A 27,389-nucleotide genomic window follows, 5' to 3' on the forward strand; every position below is an offset into this window, starting at 1 on the left:
CATTCCCAGGCTCACCACACTCCCATTCCCAGGCTCACCGCACAGCCCCATTCCCAGGCTCACCGCACTCCCATTCCCAGGCTCACCGCACAGCCCCATTCCCAGGCTCTCCACACAGCCCCATTCCCAGGCTCACCACACTGCCCGCTCGCCAGCCTCCTCCAGTCCACGCAGACCCCGTGGAGCCCGCACAGGGACGCGTAGGTCTGCATGCTCTGGCACTCCGTGCTGGGGTGCTCCTCCAAGCACCCGCTGGCCACACATGCCTCGTAGTAGGGCTGAGGGGGGACCACACCATGGCACTCTGTCAGGGTCCTTCACAAAACAAGGAGAAAAACCTTGGGATACTTCCAAGGAAGAATTCAACTCCGAGCCAAACCATCCCCCCTGCCCCAGGCAAAGCCTCAAGGTACAACTACAAATTGTTCTCAGAGGCAATACACCCACACAACTTAATAAAGTATGAGCGTTATCTGCCGTTCTTTACAATGCTTTGAAAGGAAACAATATTATGTTGGACTGCTATCTGCAAAGGCTCCTACACAGCTCATAGCTGTAAGTCTATATGCTGATATTTTTATGTTAGCATGTTTGAAAATCCTGCTTTAAACCACAAAATTATTTTTAAAACAGACACACACATTTTCTAACTATTTTTTTACTGCATTCCATATAATTCAGAGCTTTCAGGTACTGAATTATAGCTAGTTCCCACTTGGCCTCTCTAGAACTGACAGGCAGAGGGAGTGCCAAGAAGCAGACTCTGTTAAAGGAGAACTGATTTTGCTGATGCAGCTGAAAAATATCTGCCAAGCTTAAGAACACACACATCAGTTCACTGCACCCAGTTTTACAAGGTATGCAAGACTTTATATTTTCTTCATATCCTAGAATCAGTTCACCCAAGACATTTAGTGAAGCACAAAATTATCTTGTGAACTTATTTTTACTTTTGGGAGTTGTCTTACCAGATGATTTTACACAGATTAGAAGGCACACAATGCTGATGATACTCAATCTTTGATGGTCGTGAGACACCAGGATTACAGAATCTGTTGGTAGGATGTGGGACTTTCCAATCTAATGCCATCTCTTTGAAGGACTCAACAACCTCACCATTCCTCTTCATAGCATCATCAGACTTCTGGTTGGTGCAGGTACCTGATAGCAATATAAAAGTGACCGTTCAAGGACAATTGATGCTGATGAAGCTTATTTTAGAGAAAACCTGGGGGAAAGTTCTCCTCCTTGTGCAAAGGGAGCAACATGTGGGATCCTGGTAAGTTCACAAGAATAGTTTCTAGGAAGAGAAGGCTCAAAGAAACAGTTTGCCAGCTACTCATGAAAACCAGAATTGATGTGTTGGTTGATAGATTTCTCCTGGCGGTCAGAGTAACTGAGATGCACAGGACTCTCCAGATTTCCTACATTTCTATATGAAGTAGATATGATGAAAAGGAAGGGCTTAGAAAAATTCTGTGTCCATCCACCAACAGACTCTGAACAGAATGAAAGGATATGACTTAAAACTCCATTTCCTGATAGTGTCTTTCCATTAAATAAATTTATTAACATTTGTGAGAAATAGTGAAGTTGCAAGCATTTAGAGATTTTACAAGGTAATGAGAGAAAGAAGGAGGAAAATTCGCTGCATTGATTTTTGTCAGCTGATGAGGACACTCACCACAGAGTCCCATGGTATTGTTATAAAACTTGCTGAAAGGGAGTTTTATGTAAAATGCAAGTCGACTGTAGGAGATGTAAACCTCTAATTGAGGTATTTCAATTATGGTGTAAAGGCCAGAACTGGTTATCCTGATACCATTCTTGGAAATGTCTGGGACAACTTTCTTATCATCAAACAAAATCTAAAAAGAAAAGAAACAAAAGGTTTTTATGGACACTCTTTCATTGAGTAAGGTACATGATTAGTGCAACTGGAAAGCAGGGCAGCAGAAATTCAGACCTTAGGTGAACCAAATCATGTCTGTCACTGGCAGTGTATTAAGCAGTTGTCTAATATTCCTTTTTAATATGTTGCAATTTATATTTGGATACTCATATCAGGACAAAACCCACAATTTTCAGTTATGTGATAATTTCCCAGAATTTTAGTATATACAGATTTTTATTGACACAAAGCAAAAAAGAAAGCGAAGAAGCAAAGTAATTGCATTTCTTACCCATTCCATATTTTACAAGCTTAATTCTTTGTTGTGACAGGGCATTTAACAGTACAGTAATATAACTACAGCAAAATAATACTGAGAATTCATTTTAGCACAATACTTTACCAAGTTTGTTTCTTTTCCATGTTCCATTGCCTGTGTCAGAGTAACAACAGAGTTGGAGTAAAAAATGATAAGGGACATTGAACAAATTGCTCCACGAGTGGCAGCACAGTAGTAGTTGTCTATGTGAATCCAGAAGTTGTGAGAGTCAGGATGAATTGACTTCACAAGGACATAGGTGCAGTTTTCTTTAAAATGGTAGTATGCTCCATCAAAAGTCACATAATGCTCGTTTCCCCATCCACTGCAAATACCTAGAAGACAGAATGACAGGCTTCAAGTTTGGCTTTACTGAGCTTCCTGTGAGTGCAAGCTGGTTTTAACCTTTTTACTCACTTCTAGTCAGAGATGAAATATCCAGTTTGATACAGAAAAATTACCCTAGCAAGGACATCTGCTTTCAACAGCTGAAATTTCAGATGGCATTTCTATTGCATTGTATCTTACTGAATTGATATGAACATAATATAGGTGTTGACCAGATAGACTTATCTTTTTGAGGCCCTGCTGAACATAATATAAATTTCAGGAATTCTCCTGCAACTTACACTGACACTCAGAGACTTCACAGCAACCAGTTTCATCAGAGTGATTTGTGAATGGGAAACCATTGACACAGAGTTTCAGTTGCTGAGGTGGGCAAGTCATGACAGACAATTTGACGTTGTTTCCTTCTCCCAGGCAAGTGGCAGTATGGCAGTTTCCAAAATTCCATGTTTCATTAAACTATCAATGAAAAAAAAAAAAAAAAGAGGAGAGGCAAATAACAAAGTAATGTAATAAAAGCTTTAAAATCACACACAGCAAAACATTCCATCCAGTTAATTGTCTAGCATGGCAATATTTGGTGTCTATTCTGGCTCTGGAAACCAGGCAATATGAACCATATAGGAATCAACAGAGCCTTGATATCTACTTTTTTTGTATATATATTAAGGTCTTGACCACTTCTGGTGGTGGGACACTGCAAGATGTGGCTTCCTAGTCTTTGTTCAGCTTAGGTAGCTCTGCCAACATACAATCATTTAGGTGTTTCAGGTGAACAGAAGAATCTTCAGCTTATTCTTTCAGTGGTGGTTTCTGGCATACTTCTAAATCATCTAATTCAGCCACACCTACAGTCCAGCTGTAGTGCTGGATACCAGCATCAGAGGAGAACACCAAATCTTGGCTGCAGGCAATGCATGAATGGTGGAATGATGAATGATGAAACACATATTCTTCAAAGGCTCTCACCTTTCTGGGAGGGATGAGTGCAAGACAGTCACTCTCAGAAGTCCTTGTGGGAGCAGGAACTTGGTTTGTTACACCAGGAGCAGGTGTTGGTGGACAGGCTTCAGAATGTGGATCACATATCTTGACGGTCTGAGTATGACCAGTTTTACACTCTGCCCAAATTAATTGAATCTGACATGATTTATTGCAGACAGAGTAAGCACAATGACCTGATATGTTCACTGGCAGAGAAACATTTTCTCCTGCAAGGGCAAAACCCAAGTGTTAGTCCAAGGCCTGATCACAGAGCAGCTGCATACTCAGCCCTGCATTTTACTATCTGGGTCTGTACCCAAAAGCCATGCTCAGGGCACTGTCTGTGTACAGCTCCTGGAATTCAGGGGCTGAACTGGAGAGCAGTTAAGCCAAATGGCTGAGGGCTAATCTGAAATTCTGCTCTTAGATATATTAGAGGGAATTGAAAATGAGTACAAGAAGAGACAATACTGAATACATCATGGAGTGCATCTGGTCTTCACAAACACCAGGAGGTAGGGGAAGCAGGAGATACTAATAGATGAAGAAGGGTCTTTCCTCCCCCATTTTTGGATTATTACTGTGAGTTACAAGCTCATGTTCAGCAGTTTGGGATTCACAGCTCTGCTGACATCAGCAACTGCTATAAGTTTCCTTACACCAGGGGTGTTCAAACCAGAACAAAGTTATTGCATGTGGGACAGTTGCAGTTCTGAAGGTGTTAGCTACAGTTCAAAGATGTAACAACTTCTGGTAATGTCTAACTGTGACAGGCAGAATGAGCACCTGCTGAAGCACTTTCATCTATCAGTACATCTTTCCATGTCAATGGTGCAGAAAAAAAAAATCGCATGGTTTCTTACCCATTTGTATCAATTGTCCATTGTCATTGCAGAAGCAGGGAGCGGCTACCTCTGATGAGGGAGGTGCAGATGTTACATATTGCATATGTGGTTCTGCAGGAAATCAAATCAATTTATATTAAAATCCTCCACTACTCTACTTTCAAGCTCTATGACATCTCTTACATTCTCTACAACCGCTAAAAAGAGAAAAAAAAAATCTATTTTTTTGCCCCTACTACATTCTGTATACATCCACACTCAAACCATCCTCTGTACTTATAAACACTCTCTCTATTACATGGTATGGTGCTGTAATAGTACACACACACACTCCCACTTGTATGTATTTTTTTTTCTATATAGAATACAATAAAAACCCCTTCTACTGTCACTTATTCATTCCAATTTAACATTTCTAGTCCTGCAGTACTTCACCTGACTTTGGAGAGGTGATTTCCAGTGGCACTCCATTTGGATTTTTAATACTTTCTTTTAAAGAAACTGTTGGTTTAAATAGAGACAGATCAATGCTTAGACATTACCAGTAGACATTTTACTATGCCACCTACAGTCTGCTTTCAATAATCCTTCCTTTTCTAGGTATTACTCCACTGTACTTATTCCACTTGTTAACATTTTCAGTAAATACCAAACACACAGGCTCACCATCAAGTATTTAGCTCTTCCAATCACATGAGTAGAGAAGCTAACTTTTACTTTTCCTTGTTGCTCCTGTATAATTTGCTACCAGGATAATAAATTTTTTTTTAGCCACTTATTTTTATTTGTAATAATCATGTGGCAAATTTCCCACTCTCTTTTATGTCTTTTTGCTTCCTATTTTCTGCTTTTTCACATTCCATTCACTATGGAAAATCCCTTTTGAACAGGAGTTAACTGCCAGGAAGCTTTATTTTCATATTCCAGTGACCCATATGAGACTCACTTATTCCAATGCAAAAAACAGTACAATAAGAACCATAGTCTGTTATAGATGATAAGATGGAAAAAAACAAGATTTAGAAATATGAAATATTGAGACTAACAACACCAGAGTGTCAAATGTGATATGCTCAAGCTTATTGTAAAAGTTGTAGTGAAAAATCTCTGAATCTTTCTATTGTCTCTTAGCCTCACTGACAGTAAGGTCAGCAAGAATCTCTAAAAGTTACACTTTTGGTCCTCCCCACAAGACCCACAAGCTCTGATCCCTCAGTTTTGAAACTTCAAAAGTCTTAAATTCTGTTCTTATCCTAGACATGCAGTAGGAGTCTTTTTCCAAGATGGATAAATCTTATTACCATTACAGACTTCCGAAGAGTCACCACCAAGCCTCTTATCAATCTAGTACCTTTTGCTGGTGTAGGTGGAGTTCTGCAGGGGGTTAGGGTTTTAATGATCTGTCCATTAGGGCCACAGACAGCTTCGCCACACTCGGTCCCATACATGTGGCTGTACACAGTTTCATTTAAGGTATAGGTCTTCCCATTGTGGCAGCAAAGGCAAACTGAGGCACCAAAAGAGAAAATGCCATGGCAACAGAGAACACTTGCAATATAAATACAAATGAAAAGCAAGCTAAACACTGCATTTACCCTTCTGAAGCTCACACAGCATCAAACATTAATTACCCGGCTGAAAAACTTTCTCAGTTTCTACTTGAGAAGCTGCGCTGGGAGTCTGTCTCATTTATTTAAAGTGTGTTGGATTTTTCTGGTTGCTGGTGTTTCTTGGAGTCAGCTTGCATAGAGGAATAACTGGTTGGTAAAAGCATGAGAACTGGTACTGCCCTAACCTAGCATGGAGCACAGGAGAACTCCCCCTCGGCAGGGAATGTGACTGGGATTACTGTCTTTCTGAATTACAAAACACTGGCTCAGGAGGTGTTGCACAACTGTTTCCATCTGTGAATGAAGAGCATGCAGTGGTACAAAATTTCATTTAAATATATGAGAAACTCTCCAGATTCTGGAGACTGTATATGTAAGAACCAAAGGAAGTGTATCTACTACTGTAACAAAATCAGCAAAATTGAAAATGTGTTGTCTACTGGGTCATCCTGCATTTTGGGATGTGATTTCTCCCAGATATGGGAATGAACTGATACTCTACCTTAGCCAAATGTGTCCTTTAGGCACACAAACATGTATCTATCTAATAAGCTGTCTTAGCTTATTTTATGAAATTACTGGTCAAGAAACGGCACTTCTACAAAATTTTCCTTGTTCTAAAAGTACTTATTAAGAGAGATACCACAAATGGCCTGCTACAGACTGACTATCTATCTATCTATCTATCTATCTATCTATCTATCTATCTATCTATCTTTCACTGACTATCAAGGAAAAGTGGAAAAGTGGAGAAGTAGTATTTTCCTGCATAAGATGAATCCCACATATCATACCTCTCTCCTTCCTCCATATGATTATCCTTTAGATAGTTCTTGGGGTCAAAGGCTGCATTTTGCTTATCAAACTGTATCTGCACTGCTGTGCATCCACCTATTAAACCACCTATCTGGACTCCTATTATCAATACATTTGCAGTAATGTGATGTTGGGTTGTTTCAGTCCTGCCATCACTCAGTGCTTGGTGAGAGTGGTGAAAGTTACCTTTGGAGTCTTCAGTGCATAGTTTCTCTTTGGGGTCACTGAAGAGAAAGAGTAAAAAAGAATTGTTTTATTGAAATGAATTAGTACATGGAATAACAATGTCTGCAATTGTACCTACTTTTACAAAAAAGCTTACTCCTGGAGGATTTAATGGTAATTGCCACTGCCTATAAACATTAACAAAACACTTCCTAGTTTGTCCTTTCTGGCCCTATTCTACCTTTCTTACCATCAACTGACCTACCATGAAGTGCAGTTGAGGAGGGAGACACACTCCCTGCTCTCCTCATCAAAATACGGCTTGTCAGGACTACATTCTGGGTAACAGCCTGGAAAATTAAACAAAGCATTCTTAGCCTGGGTTACACAGATACAGGAAGGTACATAAATACCTCTACCAAATACAGATTTGATCCCCAAATGACTGTGATTCCAGTATGAATGTTCTTTTTACTACCGATTATTTCCCAAGTCCTCTTTTTACCTCTCTCCCCAAAGTTTTAATTTACTCCGTTTGTCAACAGATAATTATTCTTTGCAAATTTATATTGAATGGTGTTTTATCTCTCCATATATTTAAAGGCAACAGGCAAATGGTGCTATGAATGGCACCATCACACGGGGAATTAGCAAGGCATGGTCAATGAGCTTCTGGGACAGATGGGATAACCTTTCAGTCACCTGGACGCTTAAGACGTTTCAAACCAGACTAGCAGCTGCGACTCCCATAAACTGCATTAAAGTCAAGGAGGAACTACCTTCTAAACTGTACAGCAAGTTCCCACATTTCCCTTGTGGGTTCCTGCAGGTCCTTAGACAAGGGGCTCCACAGGGTTTATAGAACCACTCATGTTTATCAGGTGGATTGTAATAATCGCAGAACACAGCTGGAACAGAAGAATAAAAAACCTTTAGGCCTCAGACACGGGGCAGGGACTATTTTTAAATCTTGTTTAAAAGATTTTAATAAGATAAACATGATAAAAAGAGCTTGTTCAGTCACATATGCATAGTGTTTTAAGTGTTCTGCTCTTCTTTATCCCGTGTGCCTGAGCACAAGGAGCAGTGCTTTCTGTGTGCGTTTTCAGCACAGTACTTACGGCAAATGGCAGGGGTTCTCCAGTTGATACAGACACCAGCTCTGCTGCAGCTCCTCGAGTAAGCAGCAACTGAGGTACAAAAGCACTCACAGTCTCCCACACTGTCACAGCCACAGAAGTCAGACACACAAGATTCATAATATGGAATTGGGTTCACCTGTCAAAACAGTGACAGATCTGTCACCACAGCTGTATCTGCTGCACTGCGCTTAATGAGGGAAAGGGCTCTGAATTTCTGTCATGCACTGGCAGTTTGTCACAGACTGGGATTGTCATGAGGGAGCCATGATCTTTTACAACAGGTAGTTTTCTATTTTCACCTGCCTGGTAGAACTGGACTCCAAATCTTCCCATTCTCATATGTGTAATGCTGCCACTTACACTCAAAATGTCTTCCCAGTGACTGAACTACTTTGTTTTGGCTTAGCACAACTACACAGCATGTTCACTCTCCAGCTGAGAGACAGTGGTTAAATGAGTATAAAAGTAAATCCTTTTTCCACTGAACTTCATGTCTCTTGTGTTTTTACCATTGCCAACATAAACTAACCAAGGAAATTAAGCCAAGTTTGTTTTTAAAATTGTTTATTAAAGTGCAGTGAAGCTTTGTACAGACATTCTAATTAAGAAGAGTAGCTTTTTTTCTGTTTATGTTAATTGAATTTGTGACTAAAATAAACCAAATAATTGGTTTCTTTAGATAACTTGAATGAACTTCCCAAGGATGACCATACAAACAGTCCTAGACTAACTTATCTCTACATTTCACAGATACCTAACTTTCTGCTTCTGGTGGTCAACTATTATGCTCTTTATCTTCAGTTGTTCAAAACAGGCACTGCTGTTTCTTCAATACTGGGCAACAGGATTTAACTGGCATAGCTGTGAAGTGAGGTTTTGAGAGAGGTAGCCTTGTACTAGTGTGTAGTAGCCTAGAATAGTAAAAATATGCTGCAAATGTGCTGCAAAATAGCAACAAATATCGAGTGGGAAATTACTGAGGATGAGAGAACAGGATTACCTTACTGTGACAGGCTTCAAAGATGTTACTCTTAATGATGCTGCAATGCTTCTGTCCCAGGGCAGACTTGAAAGGCTGATCTGCACACAGGTCTGTCATGTTTATATTTGAGCAGGTGCTTGTTATTTTCCAGCTGTTTCCAAACTCCTGGATGCTCATCTCCATGGACTGCCCTCTGGTTGTGAAGTCATTCCTTGAGCGACCATCAAAGTCCCCACAAAGACCACAGACTTTTCCCTGTGTAATTTGTGTAGGCACAGTAAATGGTTTGGTTATTTTGAGTGCAGCTCACTCTTTGACAGAAATAAACTATAGAACCTGTAAAGGCAAAATAGCTGCAAGTTTCTAAATAGACATTAAAAAATGGCTTAGAAAAAGCTGGTCTTCAAGTGACAAAAACTCTCTTAATGTGTTTCCAATACTTCTAGCCCCAAATATTTTGGAGTGTTTCATACTGACTGAACAGTGCAAGATATGGCCTGCTTGCTGCTTCTTCTTGCCCACTAAACCAAACTTTTTTTGAAGCCCTGCTTTTCTGGGGCTCCAGTTCTGGATGCACAACTCTGAGTTTGAAATCATAACTGCCAGTCCATCCCATGCTTACCTGGAAAGATGGTGCCACATGAACAACAACAGTAGTCTTTTGGTCCCACATGAAGTTCATCCCTTGATTAGTTTCAATTACAATATAACCTCCTCTGAGGTCCACTTTGTAATTTTTCTCAGCTCCTGGATCAGTGGCTATCTCCTGAATTCTTCCTTCCAAGAGCCTTATTTCACTGCTCTACAAAGGAACACATACATTGCATGGAAGGAAATCAAACAGAAAACTTAGTGCAACAGCACTGGCACTCTGCCTCTTGTTCTTTGTCTTATTTTTCTGTCATCTTCACACTCTGTCTTGGTTCACTGCCAGATGTGTGAGCCACAGTCACAGATGCCCAGAGCCTACTGTCACAGATGCAAACACACACACACACACAAATGCACATGCATGGAGTGCTGTTGACTCCTTGCATCTTTCCCCTCATCGACAGAAGTGTTCAATCTATGTTAACATCAAATACCTAAACCTTTCCCAAATTCCCTGCCTTTGCTTGCTGGCTGTTTGACTTCCCTATAGGTACTCTCTAGCAGCAACTGAGCTGGAATCTAAGAAGATGATACAATAATTACTAGAAAATCAAGACTACAGCTCCTTAGTTATAGCCAGTTCTAGACAAACCTCAAAAATCAATGTGATCTTTAGGGAGCAGATGGAGTGTGACTTCCCACAGGCGTTGTTCTGAATCACAATCCGGAAGGTGCCAGCATCCATGTTATTAGGGCAAAAATCCTTAGAAAAACAGATAACATTCTATTAGATCTTGTCAGGCACCTAGACCAGTCATAAGCATTTTCAGGAGCTCTAAATGAATGACTCACTGATCTGACTTCTTTATTCACCAAAACTCTAGGAATTTTAGAAGAATCTGGTGGAAGATGACCTGGTGGCAGGTTCATACTTGACGAGAATTTTCAAAAACCAAAACTAAGGGCTTGTCATGGCAGCAGTCCAAAAAGGTAAAAATGTGTTTTATTAAAATTAGCAAAACCAACTGTAATTTGGGGATGACAAAATGTCTCACTGAGTGCTGTCCCATTACATGCAATTATTATGCATGAGGCTCACACGTTAACCTCTGTGTTCTTCTGTCACAACAAAAATAATGTCAGTCTTGGGTGGCTGAGAAAAACACTTCTCAACACCACACCAATTCCTTTCCCTTGAAAATGATGAACACAGTGCCCTCTTGTGTCACTTCTGAGGGTCAGTTTGCTTTGTTTTATGTGGAATATCTCACTGTATCAGCTCTAGGTACAAGAGGAGGGGAGCAGGCTCTGCTCATCAGTGTTGGCATTTTTGCATAGGAATGCCTTTTAATTACCCAGACGGGAGCCTACAGTGTAAGCTGTGAAAAGCATATGGATGGGAAAGTGAAAATAAATTGATACCTGAGCTAGGATATAGTCACAGTCTCCCAGGAAATCAAACTTCTCCCCATCAAAGCTCATGTAATGCCCGTTTCCATACACAGTGCAGGTTCCCTTGCAGGGATTGTCCGTGCAGTTCCACTGCCTTTTGTTGCAGGTGCTGGGAGGTAAAATGCAAAGAATCACAATGTTTGGATGAAACATGGGCTTTCCTTAACCCCAAACAGGAGCAGAATAATTAAAAGTCTTCTTGCTTGCAGTGCCTTTTCAACTGTTCTGAGATCATGCCATGAGATGACACATCAATCAGAAAGGTCATGTTTACTACCCAGACACACTTATTCTGTTATTTCCTTCAAATAGATTTTAAATAATTGAGTCCTGGCAGCAGACAGTGGGGGTTTAGGAGACAAATTCAAGGTGAAGAACTGAATGTTTCAACCATTTCTGAATAATAATCTGTGAGGAATCATGTTGCAGTTCTGTTACAGTCATGTGAACAAATATTACCTCTGTCTTTCCTGGAGTTTGGCTGAGGTGTAGAGAATTTTTTCCCTCAGCAGCCCTCATGGTGCTGTGCTTTGCATTGGCACCTAGAAAGGTGTTGGTAACACCCCGGTGTTTTGGCTACTGCTGAGCAGCACTCCCACAGCATCACTGCTGTCTCTGCAGCATTCTCCCCCTCACCAGTAGGCTGGGGGGGGACAAGGTTTTGGAAGGGGACAGAGACAGGATAGCTGTCCCCAAATGGCCAAAGGGATATTCCAAACCATGTGATGTCTGCTCAGCAGTAAAAGCTAAGGGAATGGGGTGGCTGGGGTGGGAACAGAGTGGCAATTGTTATATTTGTTTTCTGAAGCCCTACTCCTTAGAAAGTGGGCTGGACATCACCTGCTGATGGGAAGTAGGGAATAAATATTTTCCTTTTCTTCTGCACACAGTCTTTGCTTTTGCTTTGTTAAACCATCTTTATTTCAACCCATGAGTTTTTTCCGTCTTATTTTGTCCTCAGCCTTGTTCTGCTTAGGAAAGTATTGATAGAACAGCTAGGTGGCCACCTAATGTCCAGCCAAAGTCAACCCACAACACTTTGACAAACCTTAGCTCTAGTTCAGGAGGACTGTATACAGAAAATTTAGTTGTTACAGCCCTGATGCAGAGACTGCATTTTCTTTCCCATGTGTGTCCTCTTTTCATAAGAAAACTAAGCCCTCACTGCAATAAAACTTCTTAATAGCAACTTCTGTGATAGCAACAACTGCTTATCAGGTTTTGACTTCACATGTTAAACTTGATTGCCCGTACCAATGGTGCTTAGACCAAAGTGTTTCTAGCTCTTATTTTCTGTGCATCCATTTGGCAGAACTATATAGTCTCATCCTTGTTAAATAATGGATAAAGATTCAATGCATTTTACCCACCATGATCAGTAATAACAGTGAAATCTATGGCAGCATTATTGGATCCAGAAATTGAAGCAACTGGAGTATTAATTTATCCTGAGAACTATGCATCTGGAAGCACTGCAAGTCTCAAGGGAGGACCATTGCAATTCCTCTTTGAACAAATTCAGTCGTTTTTCAGGGTTCAGCTGTGTGCAACAGACACAGACTCAATCCCCCTTATTGAATGGGCAGCTGCAGACCAGCCAGGGTAAGGCTGGTGTTTCTGAAGCTGGTGGGAAAGCAGAAAAGGATGGAAATCGTTTGACAGAAGATAGTAGTTCTTGTTCTCCCCAAGTGCAGGCTCATGCAGCATGGTGCAGAGAAACACTTCCCCTTTTATTTTTACTAGCAGCCCAATGGCTGTCACGATGAAGAGGAAGGCTTCAAAGCACAGGCTGCCCCACGGGTGCATTATGGACTGACAATTTTAACTGTTACAAAGCAAACCTCCCTGGGATAACATACCATGTGTTGCAGTCCACTTTGATGGTTTCCCCAGGTTTATAAAAGTGTCCTCCATGGACACATGGGCATTGATCTTTGGGAATACATCCTCCGCTGCCATCCAATACCAGTCCATCAGGACACATGCAGCCAGAAACACATTCTGTGACATACTGCACGTTTGAAGACACAAGAAAAGACAATTTGTTAGTGCACAGAAAGAACAGGGAACCAGCAGAGGTGTGCTAGCTCTGGATGCCAAAGTTTTGGATTTTTTAAAAAACTCCTTAATTGCAAGCTAGTGGTAATCATGCTACAAATATCTCATGGATACAGTGTTAGCTACAGCTGCCGTGTTATCAGTGAAGCAGTTGGTGTGTGCCCAGCATAGCATGTTCCCATCAGTGCTTGATAAGGGCAATCCTACATGCCCAGCCGCGCTGTCCTGTGCCCCTGCTGGGAGGTGAATTCCTTACACAGTGCATGTCCTGCGTCTTGCAGCTTTTCTGACACTCTGATCCAGTCGCTCCGGGACCTGCAGAGCTGCAGTTGAAGTAATACATAGAAGCTGGGCAATCTGCAGTAGGAGAAAACATTTCAGGAAGGTAATTTAGAGAGAGCAATAAGGATGCCATCAGCAATTGCAAAACCAGCCAGAGGATTTCAGAGAGAAGCAGGTGTCTATCATTTAAAGTTTCTAATAGTTTTGCTTCTGCCCAATAACAGTGCAAGGAGAAGAAGGCAGATAACTTAAAAGTTTTGGGAAATATCCTCATCTTCTAAAGAGTCTAGCAAGTCTGGTGACATTTTACAAAGACAAATGTTATCAATAACTAACACATTTCAGGGAGAATGAAAAAATGTGCAGAATACTAAAATGTTACAGAAAGTGAGAGATAACACAGAAAAACATTATAAATACTAGCTGACACCATAATGCCATTATTTAACAAAATCTCACCTTTTACCAAGACAGTTTCTCCAATGCAGTCTAATCTTCCTTGAATGCATTTGCTAAAGAGATTCCATAAAACAAAACACATCAGCTCTTTGCACGTTTCTCCCTCACTAGAGAGAAAGGCAGTGCAAAGCTTCACTTGTCACATGAATAACAAATTCCTATCAAAATGAATATTTGGTACAGCTATCAGTTTCACAGACATGAATTATCATACCCAGAAGGAAGATTAAAAGACCCAGCTCTTAAATACTCTTCCTTCATCTGCCACAGGTTTATTGTGTGTTTTCCCTAAATCAAGTTTTTTCTAAGCATCCATTTTCCACTCCATGAGATAAGACTAATACTTTCTTATATAAGAGATCTCTTAAATTACTAAATGAATATGTGATTACAAAATAGGCTAGAATCCTCAGCTGGAAGACAGACAGAGAATATATAAACATCTAAAGATATTAAAATAGCCTTCCCCTGGCAGTGGTTTGCATTGCTGCCCTAAGCTAGTTGAAAATGCAAACAATGACAATTGTTTTTCACTGCAAATGCAAGTTAATTGTGTCATTTTTAGTACTTCCCCCAAATTTTTCTCTCTCTCTTTAAAAAAAAAACAGTTTAAAAACTGAAATTTGGGTGGTTTTTTCCCGGACCATTTTTATTTTTTAAATAGTCTGCAGGATGGTGTGGTGGTTTTCACTTCCTGTTTTCATTCCGAAGCCTGAAACTCCTCCAAGCTTTCTGTGTTCTAGAAAGCTTGCTCCCACTGTTTATGGATATTTTTTTACAGAACAATGAACTTTGCGTAGAGACAGATTACAAATATTGATCTACTTAACATGTTTTCAGGTTCCTGTTTGCTAGCATAAACATAGGATCTTAACCTTTGTTGTGGCTGCACTTCCTGCCAGGGGAAGACACAATCTAGGAGAAATTTGTCATGATTCCTAACTGAAAAATGATGCCATTCATGGATTGGGGCAGAGACTTCCCCTGCAAGCCCTGATGTCCCCAGGCACCGAGCAGCCTTTGCGTCATCAGAGCAACTCACCACATGAGTTTGTCCTCTTGGAAGGAGTTGCCAGGCTGAACAATCTTGCCTTTGTAGTAGCAGGGACAGTCATCTGGAGCTACACATTCCTCCTCATCGTTCAGGTAGGTGCCTGCAGGGCAAGCACAGCCCTCCATAGGCGCGATCTGAACCTTGCACAGCGGGTCAGGTTCATCCAGCGAGCGGCAAGACTGGTTACAGTGCTTCACACTATAGTTATAAACCATAGTCTCAGGACACTCCTCAGAGGGATCTTTGCAAGAGAAATAAAAGGGATGTATGGCCTTCTTTGTGCAATCATCTCTCATGATTTTAATATGTCTTTCTGCACACTGGTAGCCATAAACGTGCTTTTATCAAACTACCAGACCTTGTCTCCCAGGGATCTGGGGGAATCTACTTGCATAGCCTGAACTATATGACACTGAATACTGAAATACTCAGCAGGGTGAATCTTTTTGTAACTTCCACAATTTACATTTCTATCTTATGCCAAGAACTGAAACCAATAACTTCTGACTTGTTAAAATTTTATTTTCTGACCTTTACTGATTTCTTTGGCTGGGAATAACTTAAGAAATGACCGTATTTAGTAAGAGAAAAATTTTGACATTAAATGGCAGTGACAAGGAACTCTGCTAATCATTTGATGCTACCAAAGAAAGGGTGTTTCAGTTCTCACAGATGTCTTGAGGAAAACTTGTCGTCATCCTCTGGGGAAATGAGAAACAACAGTTTCTAAGTTCTCTGGATGAACCAAACAGGTAAATACCAAAATCTAAAGAGCTCAACTAACCCTGTAAGACAGTAAAAATCTGGTTTATTTTCACAGGCTGACAGTATGCACCACCACCAAAGCTGTGTCATAAAATCTGCAGTACTGCAGATCCATTGGGATGACATCAAATTTTGTCAGGGAACATCACCCACATTAAGGCTGCATTTTTCAAGAAAGTCTGGTATCCAGATTCCTTTGAAATTCAATGAGAACTGGAGATCTAGTCATCTTGGGCCTCTTTCCAATTCTGCAGATTTAACCCCACAGCTGTTTTTCAGACATACACAAATGCACTAGAAGGTCCAGGGGAGCTGATCATGGGCACCTGTGCTAATCAGCCTTGCAGCAATGCTAAGAACTTATCAGCAATAGGTTCCATGCTTAAATAAAACTCTCTATGGTTTTCCAGTCCATGACCGTGGCACACTTTCTTAGATTAGTTAGTGTGCTAGGCTTGTGTACACACTCAAAACCAGCACCTGTACCACAATAAACCAGTTGGATTTCTGGTCCTAGCTGGAGCAAACACATGTAAATCAGGCAAGCCATATTCTATTTTATAGGCATTCTTTGAAGATACAGCAAGTGGTATTTGTAAGTCAAAATAGGCCAAATAAAAAAGATATTAATAAAGATGTTGAATATGAATTTACATGTGTCTCAATTGTTAGCTATTAATACAACAAAATAATGTGTCTACTTTCTCCCTTTAAATTTTCATAGAGGAAGAAGATCACTTTTGATTAAAGTGAGATCTGGTAAGAGAAAGGTTACTTGATTGTAGTGCTCATGGTCACAGGAGTGACACACATCTTAGATGACAAATCACAACTGGAGGCATGAGTGCAGAGAACACGAGCATTCCAAAGATACCTTCAAGCTAGCTTGCACAGGGAGCACTAGAAAAGCAGTGCCATGGCTTAGCAAAGACTGCTCGCCCCAGTGATCTGCTGGGCGACCAGCAACTCCAGTGGTGGTTCATGCTTCTGCTAAAGAGTGTGTAACAGGTGAGCACAGTTAGCTAGCAGGGTTTGCTTGTTTCACACACTCTACTGACTGCAGTGCAGACATCTGCTTAGGATACAGCCTGCCTTGGATGCTGCCTGCAGAGTGGCTGCAGCTTCAGGAGCTGGAACAGTTTTTCCAACCCCCGCAATGGGACAGAACACAGAGTGAACATTGTGGCCCATTTATTCTTTCACTCATGAACAGTTCAACCTTCACTCTTATCACAGTCATGTTCCCAAAAGATTATTTCTTCTTAAATAAGTCCTAAAATGATTGTGCTGATTAAGCCCTTAGCATTTTTTCTCAAGGTTACTGCACTATTTGAGTCAATATTACCTCCTGTGCCTTAAGAACACAGATTTCAGCCAAACCTGTGCTGTGAACTAGTCTTGATTTGCCATAAAAAATGTCAGTAATTCTGTGTTGGGAACAAAGCTTTCAATAAACAGTGGCTGTGTCTAGTGCATAACTCTGCAGGGTTCTAGGACAATTTACTGTGGACTATACTGTGTTCCTTTGAATTATTTCAGCACAGGTTTGTGAAATTGTTCTTACCACAGTCTTAAATGCTTTTGAAAATGCATCATCCTAGTTACATTGTTTGCCTCTATTAACTTACCCAGCTGGCCTCTAAGTCAGGCAATTAAATTGATCATAGCTGCATCAAGCTCCAAAATCATAATCACTATTATGTTGTCTATTCAGATGTGCTATTAGTCAAGAAACCCATACATCTATTTTCATGTTGATACAGGAAAATCTCACTTGAACTATCTGACCATCAATGACAAACTGGAAATTTTGAAGCAAAATTCAGAATCCAAGATAGTGAGTTTTATTCTCAGGTCTTATGCCATCTTATAATAAATTCTGGCAATGCCAAAGGAAAATACATACATATGTGGACTCTGAACTCAGGATTTGGTGACAATGTGTATGTCCAGGAAACTTCTGTTCATTTTTTAGATAATCCTGAGCTGAAAATGCCTTTAAAGATTTTCACATTCTCAGATATCACCAATATATATTTATTAAAATACATTACTATTTTCCTGCAAGATGCAAAAATGCAGTTACTGAGAGTGATGTCATTTGTATTGTCTGAGACAAGAGGACTGAATATACTGTAAAAAAGATATTGGAATTAAAATACATGGGGAAGCCCATGTGTTCAAAAGTAAACTAATTGCTAACTAAACTTAAACTAAAACTAACCCTAACTTCTGGTTTGATTTGACTAATATGCCTTCTACTGTTTTGCTTCTCTGAGTACTGAATTCACCTAAGATTTTACACAAGGAACATGCACTGTAAGAGCATTAAGCGACCATTAACTGATTTTGGCAGGATGAAGAATTTTATAGAATAAATGCTTATTTTTCTTTTTCAGAGACTCTCTAACTTGATGACTAAAGACAAAAGATACTGACTGCCACAAACAGGGCTATACTGAAGCTGTTCCCCCATATCCCTGCCCAAGGAATTTCAGTTCACATACCACAGACACCCTGCCTCCAGCCCTGCAGGGACATGCCTGCTGAAGCACAGTCTCTGGAGTAAGTAGAGAGCACACTGCACAGTGCAACTTCACTCTTCTCAGCATTGCAGGTGTCATACATGCATTTCTAAAGGACAGAAAAGGATGTGGGTATTATTATGTCCAGCTCATGGAAGAAACAGAGAAACATGTAGCAATTCAAAAGCAGTCAACCAGTATCTTTTTAAAAAGGTATCATTACCAATGAAAATATCTCTAAGAGAAAATGTATGCTAATAAATACTACGGAAATGTGAGAAATAGCAAATCAGTTACAGAAACTGCAATGATATTATGTCTAGCACTCATTAATAGATGAATAATAAGAAAGATGAGGGCACCTATAGTTCATTAAAACACTAAGAAATGTCTATACCAGCCTCCCATGAAGATGTACAGTCTAGGACCTATATTGTCAAAATATATCAGATGAAAATATTGCACAGTGATGACTGGCACTTGTGTACCTATCTAGTGAGCAAATAAGATACACCCAATTACATGACAGGTGCATGACAGCAGATGGTTTCTAGAGAGCCACTCATATGTAATGACATTTTAAGAACTAGTTACCTAAGTATGGCTGGGATTTAAAGCTTCAGTTCTTTTTACTGTGTGAGCTGTACAAAAGAGCACAGACACAGCCAGTCACTCTAGAGCAGTAGGATCATACTGCATAGACAGTGACTTATCCTGCCATTACTGATGTTGTGGAAGAGGCTTTCATGAATCATAGTTTAAAATCTGATGAGATCAGCAGGAGTAACAGACATATCTATAAGAAACTGGTTATTACTTTTCCTTAATTGAAAATTGCAAAATCCTATTTTCTTTATAGTTTACATGAATTCTCAAGTATGTGTATTTTCCTCTGGGAGAGGTAACACATAAGCTATATTTGTAAAGGTATCTGAAGACATACTACATTCTAGGCAAAAATTTCGGGCTCAGGTATTTTCTCAGTAATTTGTATCACACACACACACACCCTGAATGAACTTCCTGTGTTTTTGCAGGAACTTCTTTACCATCCACATAAATGTGGCAACTCTCTAGCTCAACCAGCTTCCTCAGAGCATTATAGAGCTGTACACCAAGAGAACAGCTTCAGGCATTCAAAACACAAGGAGACCAACACAATTCCACGGTAATAAATGAGATATAAACAATGTAAATACATAGTCTCTCCCCAGATGGGAGTTTTGAACCAAGTCAGAGGAAATCTATGGCGCTGGTAAAACTCTCAGCTCAATTTGACACAGAAACACTGATTCTGCTCGTCAAAGAGTGAACAGTTTTCACTCTTTGAAACTTTGAAATCTTGAACTGATTTTTTTCATTTTGCTTCTGGGTCATGCAACAGATGCCAGTGATGACAGTCAATTATTTACACAGCTGTAGCCAAAAAGGCCCATCTTGGCACAAACTCTCATTTTATAATTTTTCTAATCAGCATCAGTGAATTTCTTTGTGACCAGTCACTACTGTAACCTATTTCAATCCCCTAGGCCAGACTACCTTCATGGGGGATCAGTCTCTGGACTAGATTAAACGACCCATTTGGACCAGTGCCTTACCTTGATGTACACAGAAGGGTCTACAACAGAATGGCAGGCAGCAAACACACTGCTTGTATTGGACAGAAGAGCACACCAGTGCTGAGCAAATTTTTCTGAAGTGGGAAAAAATATCATTGTCCATAGTCACTTAAACCACATTACTGTCTGAATTAATATTCTTATCAGGTATCACATTGTACTAGAATGTCCTGAAGTGTTTAGATAATGCTGGATGGAAATACAGGTCATTAACATGTTAGAGGAATAAGCGTAGTTGGATGGACCTAGGATCTTCCTAGAAGAAAGGTTTCACCTTCCAAGTATTAACATTATTACTGCAGCTGGATTTGCAGAACATATACAAAACCTCCCCATTTTCACTGTTTTTCATCAAAATTTCCTAATTTTTTACAGTCAGGTAATTCCTTATAGTCAAGGGATAATATCAAGTATGTAATAATCAATGAGCTGTGTGGCTATGAGCTGCAGCTTTAATTACATGTGGCAGTACCTAGGAGAGGTCAGTCCAAATCCTATATATATACAAATCCAGTCAAAGTGAGAAATCAGAGAGGACACCTAGTATAGTGCAATGCTTGCTTAACTCAGCACTGATGATAACTTCTTCCTCTGGACCTCAGCACAGCTGTAGCAACCTAGACTGGATGAAGAACTTGCCCAAATATTGGCAACCAAGTATGCTCTGCCTTAAATTTCTCTCACTGATGCTGTGTGTGCTTTTCAAGTCATCAGTGAATGTGTTCGCTCTTTCTCCAGTAGGGCTGTCTTTTTGTTTTGAAAGCAAAGCTATCATCTTAAAGACCTTCAGAACACAATGTTTTCTCTCTAGTAATAACCTCAAAGGCAGAGGGTTTTGATGCTTATGAGATTTCTAAAGCTTTTTTGATTATCCATCATATGAAAATTATTTCGCACTGATAAACCAGGGATGAAAAGCCTGGTACCTTTATCCACACTGTTTGAACAAGGATCTTCAAAGCTGTCCTCAACATCAAAACAGCTGGCTCTAGTTTTCCACGAGTTACCAAAAGCAGAAGCTGAATCTTCCACTGCTCCAGTGACTGTTCTGAAGTCATCAGTCTGGATGTTATTGAAATTGCCACAAAGACCTTGTGTGGGAGGCAAAAAAAAGAAAAAGGCAAAAGAAAAGAAGAAATCGCTAGATGCATGAAAAAAAGAATGGCTTCTAGATGAACACTCTTAGGTCGATAATGCATCTTGCCTGAGAGAAACCCATTTTCCTTCAGAGACTTCCTGATGTTCCCACAAATCAGACAGGACCCTGTATTTAGAGTGTAATTCTTATTTTTCTGCATTACAGTAGCACTTAGTGATAGCACAGGGATTGGAACTGCTTAAATGTGCTTCAGTAAACACTGGCAGACAGAGAATATCATCCCCAAAGGCTTAAAAACAAAGGAAATGGCAAGAGAAAAACAAAATGGGTCAGAGAGACAGGGTGTAATCCCATTGTGCATATAGGAAACAGAAGCACAAAATCTTAAATGGTGTCAACAGGAGATTGGTGGCAAAACCAAGAACATAGTCTGCATTTCACAAATCTCTGATGAAGGCCTGTTTAAACAGATGGAGTCTAAAAGATCTGCACACACTAAACACCACAGAGATTTTCTTCAGCACATTGAAGGGTTTAGCCTTTTGTGTCCTACCAGATGTGCGATTCTGAAAAGAATGATCGACTGTTATGGAGAGCTGCATTACGGGTTTCATTTGCACTCGAATCTGCACTCCAGCTGAGCTCAAGATTTTGATGAAAAATGTAGATTGTCTGAAGATGGTGATGCCATCTAAAGAAGAGAAAAAGAAAAAATGTTGTATGCACTTGCAAATCTTTATGAAGCTGAGTAAACAGGAACTTCCATTTGCTGGTGCATCCAGTAACATAGGGATTCCCAAGGAATCCCAGACCTACTATCCACCTAAAAATGAGTAGGGTCATGTTCTTTCAGAGAAATGAGAGGAAATCCCTCTGCAAATGCTACACTGTGGAAAGTGTGAAGAAGGGCGTTTACCTTTGTTTACAGGCAGCTTCACAATGAAATTGTTCATATAGATATTTCCACAGGAACATATTTTTATAGTCTGCAGGGAAAAGGAAAAAAGCCCATAGCCGTGAATGCATATGATGTGAGACAGACAAGAGCAACCTGGCAAGATTCATTAAGTATTAAGGAGTAATGTCTTCAAAACCTCATCCCCTCTCAGTGTCCAGACACCATACAGGAATGTAGGGAAGATAAAAGTGACCTACTATGTATCACTAATTAAAGTCAGTTACTCACAGTTCTTCCTAGTGTGACCAATACATTCTTTAGGCAAGTCATTGTCCTTGAAGTCCCACACTGAACGATCTCCCCAATCACCACAACTGTGTCATCAGTGTTCTGAGAAGACATGAAAAAGGTATGTGCAGACATTGTTAGCATGTTACAGGATGGCAGCTAGAAGAGAAAAAGGTGTCACTGAAAGGCTAAGATGGAGCAATAAAAGAACTGGGGTATTTGATCTCTAACTGCAAACTGTTAATTTCATTGCCAAAATGAATAATTTTCACTAATTTTTCTTTGCACTCTGGTTCCTTGTTATCAGCCTGTGTGGATTTCATTTGCAAGCATTCACAAGGAATTCAATTTTTTTGCAGAAATTTTGGCTCATCCACTTCCTTCTGACAGGCACATGTGAAGAAAACTTCAGAAGAAATGCTTGAATCAATGCTAATACATCCATTAAGAACATTATTTAATTAAAAAAAAATAGTTACAACTGTGTTGAAGCTGCAAAATGTTGAAGCTAAGCATTAGCAATTGACTTGCAATCCATTTCAAATTCAAAAATTTACGGGGTTTAAGACTGAGCATGTGTTGAAGTGCTTTGCTGGATTGGTGCCATTTAGTTAAATTAAGTCATATAAAGCTCCAGCATAGTTTAACGCCTCGTGTTACTCAGGAGATTTAGGAGTGAAAAGAGAAGTTGCTCATACCTTAGCTAAGACATAATGACAGTTGCCATGAAAGTTGAATCTCTTATTATCGAATGTTGTTATATGGAATCCTCCATCTATGTGGCAACTTCCAGAGCAGGGCAGAGAGATACAGCTCCAGTGGCCTCCTTTGCAAGTACTGTGCAAAACCCAAAAAGCAGCAGTTAGAATAAACACAGGTTCAAGGGAGCAAAGGTGATACATCATTTGAATCTGCACAGATGCAGCCTCTTTGTCTTTTTAGCTCGTTATCTTGGCTTTTTATAAAAACCCAGTGGGTGGAAGCCTTTATATTAGGCCCTTAAAGTGTGATGGTTGAATTCATCTCAGTGAGAAAGTTAACTGCACTGGGCTTTGAGCTGGCTCCCTCACAGACACACTGGGATGGGAAAGCAAGAAATGGTTTTCAGAGCCTAAATTGTTTACTTGACTTTCTTTAAAGAAAGAAAGAACCCCTTCAAGCAGGATCTTGCAACATCTTGTGCTACTGATGCAACTGTTCAGCAGATAATTGTGGAGGACCTGGGATAATGAGCAATTCTCACACCTGTGCACACAAGAAGAAAACAGCCCAGCTATGTAGGCTTGGGCTTCGAGAGATGTAAGTGAGGATGTGGCAAGATGGGAACTACGCAAAGCCCATTAAGTTCAATTACTCAAAATTTCTGGCATTTGAGGAGCATTTCCTCAAAATGCAGGTAATATTAATCCAAAGGGGTTTGTAGAACATTTGGCCATGCACCATACCACATTTCATTTCTCCCTATAGTAAAGCTTTAACCGATGGTCAAAAAATGATGTTATGTCACAGGAGCTCAGATAACACATACAAAGTAAGAAATAAAACTGTTTTGAGAGTAATATACCTAAGGTCTTATCACCTTTCACTAGTGCAGAATGGAGATGGGTTCAAGCTGGCAGGTTTTTTTCTAAATCAAGTCATTCTTAAGGATCAGGACTTCTGAGATCTGGCCTTTAAGTAGCCTTGTGGAGATCCAGATGTTGTTGGAAATGTCACTTATTAACATGGTATGACTTCTCACCTCACTCTAGTGGCCCAACTCTCTGAATTAATCACTGAAGAGTCTCATTTTTCTACATTCTGAAATGCTGAGCTCAGTTTTCACAAGCAGTTTCAAGTGAGGGTGGGTAATAACTATGTGTGGTTGAGGAATACCTCTAAGTTTTCCTACACTGTTGAAATTCAGAGCAAGGTTTTGAATAGTTATTTAAGACAAATGCCAGGAAAAGATTTAGAAAAAAAAAAAAAAAGGAGGAAAGTACAGAATGCAACTCATCAATGTATTGAAATAAATGCTTCTGCCTTGTTAGTGCAATCAAGACCACAACAGTACCAGTTCTGGCAGGGAGTGGAATAAGTTCCTCCAGATGAGTAGACTTTGCCTTGAAATGTACAGGGGCAGCTGTCTCTGGGGATGCACTTCTTGCTGCTGAGGTCATCAAGGATTGTTCCTGTTCAGACACATTGGCTAGTTAATATTTTTTTGGTGAGTCTGGGAAACACCAGCAAGGAAGATTAGAGTAAGGAAAAAATTCTGGAGTATTCAGCATTTCTTAAAATGAATGGGACACTTTTAAAGGAAAACGCCACACCAGGCCCTTTCAGATGTTAATGGATAGGAAATATTTCTCAAAAGAGTTCAAATGAAAGCAATGCAAAACTCAACATTTCCTGTTATGAATTTTTTCACTGTGAGCAGGATTATCAAGTGCCAGATTGCAAGGGTGTGAGCCAGTTTTCATCCTTTTCTAATAGTGAATCTAACAGAAATCAGAACCTCATCTTAGACTATTTCATGTGCAAATTTATACATGCACATACCTTGAAATGCATTTATGTTTTGTGCCACTTAAACTACAGCAAGATTTAGTGTCATAGCAGGGAGGCCTCTCAACAGACAACTTCATCTGCATGCTTACTGTCTAGAGAACACCTCTTCTCTTTCCACATCTGCACCATATTTTTCCTGTCTAGTCCTTAGAAGTCTTTCCCTCTCCTCCTCCAGTGTCAGGTTCTTGAATCTTTAGAGATCTGGCTCTTCCAAGAAGAATGTTGTTAAATTATGCTAGAAGAAACAGTTTATTTGTTGTGTGAAAGGGAACAACCTCCCTTTTTGTCCCTTGATGTGTGAGATCATGGGCAGAAGTGAGCTGCCTTACCAGGAGGACAGAAACAGCCATCTGTACATGGGGCTTTACAAATCTTGCTCCTTTCTGGATCTGCACATGTGTCAGCACAGGAGTTTCCACATTCCATGTACTCCATATTGTTTGGGCATTCCTGATCTGCAAGACCAAACCAAAATGGAGTATGTTAATGATGTATTTATAAGATCTCTCGAATTGTTGTGTCACTACCCAACTCCTTCTTCCTCCTTTCCTCCATATCTTGTTTGCAAGCCCTTCTATCCAGATATGTCATGTTTGTTTAACCTCTTAAAGGAACTTTTTATGGCCACTTTTACTTTATCTTTTGGACAAAACTGTGCTGCTGGGAAATATGAGCTATTTCACATTACTAGCTTAAGGTTGGCTGAGGTCATAATACAAGCAAAGAACACCAGAATCATTTGGGGAGTCATAACAGTTTATTTTTGCCTGAAGCATCAGTCCTTCTGGCATTAATTTGCTATCCCAATCCACACCAGCAGTCTGGGTGAACTACCTGTAGCCTTCCCCCTGGATTTACAGAGATTTCCTGCTCAGTAACTGGACTACTGAGTATGAAAACACAGGGTGATGTAAGTACAAACATATTGCACTTCTCAGTAACTACTTCTGTCTAGTTGTCAACATGTTGAAACAAGGCTCTTTATGAGTTAACTGTACATGGTAAATTTCAAAAAAAAAAAAAAGAACAGGAGAAAACCTAGTGGTAAGAAGGAGGTGGGCAATATCAAGGTATAGTTCTGATTTAAGAGCAAAATCAAGTTAAATTTGTAGAAGCTTTTCCATTAACAATGTTTCTGCCAAAGTACTTTCACAGATTGATTCAAGGTAGTTACCAGAGCTCCTATCTCTGCTCTGCTGGGATCAGAATACCTGTGTAAATGTCTAACCTGAAAGAAATCTCCAGAGCAGCAGCTACTTACAGCAGAGTTCTTTGGTCCTCCATTCCCCAGGGTCTCCCTTCCTCAGGACACAGTCTCGAGAGTATTGATTTAAAGTGCTGCATATGCAGCTGGAAACCAAATCAGAGTGAGAAGAATTAACTGCACAGTGGCACATATCCTCAGCACAGGTCTCTATGTAGTCATCAAAGGCAACCACTCTGGGGCAGTTTCCAAAACGGGACATAAGTTTCTTGCATTGTTTTTTCTGTTTAAAAAAAAAAAAAAAAAAAAAAAAAAAAAAGGGAAAGAAAAGCAATACTTGACATTTTACCACCTTTTAGGTTTTTGAATATATACCCCAAGTCTTGATGACACAATTCCAGGGTCATAGAATACTTCAGGCTGAATGGGATCTCAGGAGATTATCCAGTCTAGCTTTCTGCCACGAGGTCCTTTGCCTTGGACTGGAAGCTGTCATTCAGTCAGGCATTTTCCCACTATCTATTTCTTTAACACTGTAATAGGATATTCTTTCATCTATAAGATCATAATTTTGCTCAAATTCATGTGTAGAGTTGTGAAAAATTCAGTTTAGTGCATGCTCTAAGACTTGTTTTAACAGTCTCTTCAACACTGTAGGTCGGGGGGGCTTGTACTTCTTGGTCCCACACACTTACATATATGCTGCATCTATTGTCTTTCCTCCTGGGATGTCTTCCAGTGTGGTCATCTGGGCTCACATCAGCACACTTTTGTGATGGATCCTCTACTTTGTGGAAGTTCCCAAACTGTCTCGGATGCATTTTATACCCTGCAAAAATCCCCAGATGCATTTCAGTAACTTCCTGCAATTCTTTAGATCAGTTAATGGGCTATAAAAATGCACTTACTCTTTGGGCTCAAAGGCAGTATGCACTTCATGAAATGCCCAAACTTAACCAGCATCCATACTATAGAGGATGACAGCCTGATATAACTTCTGTTGAGCTAGAGTCAGGAACCTGGGACAATTGTATCAAGGCCTGCTGTCAGCATGGACATTTAAAATCACACGAGACTCTTGACCTTTCTGTTGCTTCTCATAATTTCCAAAGACTTCTCTTTGTTATGGGTGTGTTTGATCTTACACACTTTTCTGTTTGCATGTGTAATAGTCATGCAGATATTACATAATGGGATGCTGTTATAACTTTGGCTTAAGTCCTGCATCTGATATTCCAGGATGAAGGTTTCTTTCCACCCATACAACCTGCTGCAGGATTAGCCTTAGCCATTTGCAATATCTGAAGGTGTCAGTGGATGGCACCACAGTTTCTTCAAAGATACTTTGTGTTTTCTCTGAAGCTTTCTTTTCATTATAGAGGCAAAAATAATCACACGTAGAACGATTCAAATGGAAGAACAGAAAATGCACTCGTGCATTTC

The 27,389-nt window shown here is 40.0% G+C and overlaps 1 protein-coding gene across 1 annotated transcript in view; it reads right to left on the reverse strand.

The window, feature by feature from the left end:
- The window catches only part of LOC121669593 (mucin-5B), a 44,705-nt gene that overhangs the window by 9,161 nt on the left and 8,155 nt on the right, over nt 1-27,389 (reverse strand). The window contains exons 6-37 of the mRNA XM_042038721.1: nt 26,642-26,775; nt 26,004-26,229; nt 25,072-25,197; nt 24,246-24,363; nt 22,891-23,029; nt 22,193-22,294; nt 21,923-21,992; nt 21,560-21,697; nt 20,834-20,998; nt 19,887-19,981; nt 18,271-18,397; nt 14,987-15,239; nt 13,945-13,997; nt 13,460-13,560; nt 13,005-13,156; nt 11,116-11,254; nt 10,346-10,456; nt 9,725-9,904; nt 9,121-9,357; nt 8,100-8,256; nt 7,758-7,886; nt 7,244-7,328; nt 7,000-7,037; nt 5,739-5,894; nt 4,823-4,888; nt 4,406-4,498; nt 3,528-3,769; nt 2,840-3,017; nt 2,295-2,545; nt 1,685-1,868; nt 969-1,161; nt 137-315 (exon numbers count right to left, since the gene is read on the reverse strand). Of these exons, the coding sequence (XP_041894655.1) occupies nt 137-315; nt 969-1,161; nt 1,685-1,868; nt 2,295-2,545; nt 2,840-3,017; nt 3,528-3,769; nt 4,406-4,498; nt 4,823-4,888; nt 5,739-5,894; nt 7,000-7,037; nt 7,244-7,328; nt 7,758-7,886; nt 8,100-8,256; nt 9,121-9,357; nt 9,725-9,904; nt 10,346-10,456; nt 11,116-11,254; nt 13,005-13,156; nt 13,460-13,560; nt 13,945-13,997; nt 14,987-15,239; nt 18,271-18,397; nt 19,887-19,981; nt 20,834-20,998; nt 21,560-21,697; nt 21,923-21,992; nt 22,193-22,294; nt 22,891-23,029; nt 24,246-24,363; nt 25,072-25,197; nt 26,004-26,229; nt 26,642-26,775 (4,617 nt within the window). The remainder of the gene's footprint in view (nt 1-136; nt 316-968; nt 1,162-1,684; nt 1,869-2,294; nt 2,546-2,839; nt 3,018-3,527; nt 3,770-4,405; nt 4,499-4,822; nt 4,889-5,738; nt 5,895-6,999; nt 7,038-7,243; nt 7,329-7,757; nt 7,887-8,099; nt 8,257-9,120; nt 9,358-9,724; nt 9,905-10,345; nt 10,457-11,115; nt 11,255-13,004; nt 13,157-13,459; nt 13,561-13,944; nt 13,998-14,986; nt 15,240-18,270; nt 18,398-19,886; nt 19,982-20,833; nt 20,999-21,559; nt 21,698-21,922; nt 21,993-22,192; nt 22,295-22,890; nt 23,030-24,245; nt 24,364-25,071; nt 25,198-26,003; nt 26,230-26,641; nt 26,776-27,389) is intronic.

This window comes from Corvus kubaryi, unplaced genomic scaffold (genome assembly GCF_017639235.1).
Source record: "Corvus kubaryi isolate FWS band 111438036 unplaced genomic scaffold, C.kubaryi_AGA036_p1.0 37392, whole genome shotgun sequence".
Lineage (NCBI taxonomy): Eukaryota > Metazoa > Chordata > Aves > Passeriformes > Corvidae > Corvus > Corvus kubaryi.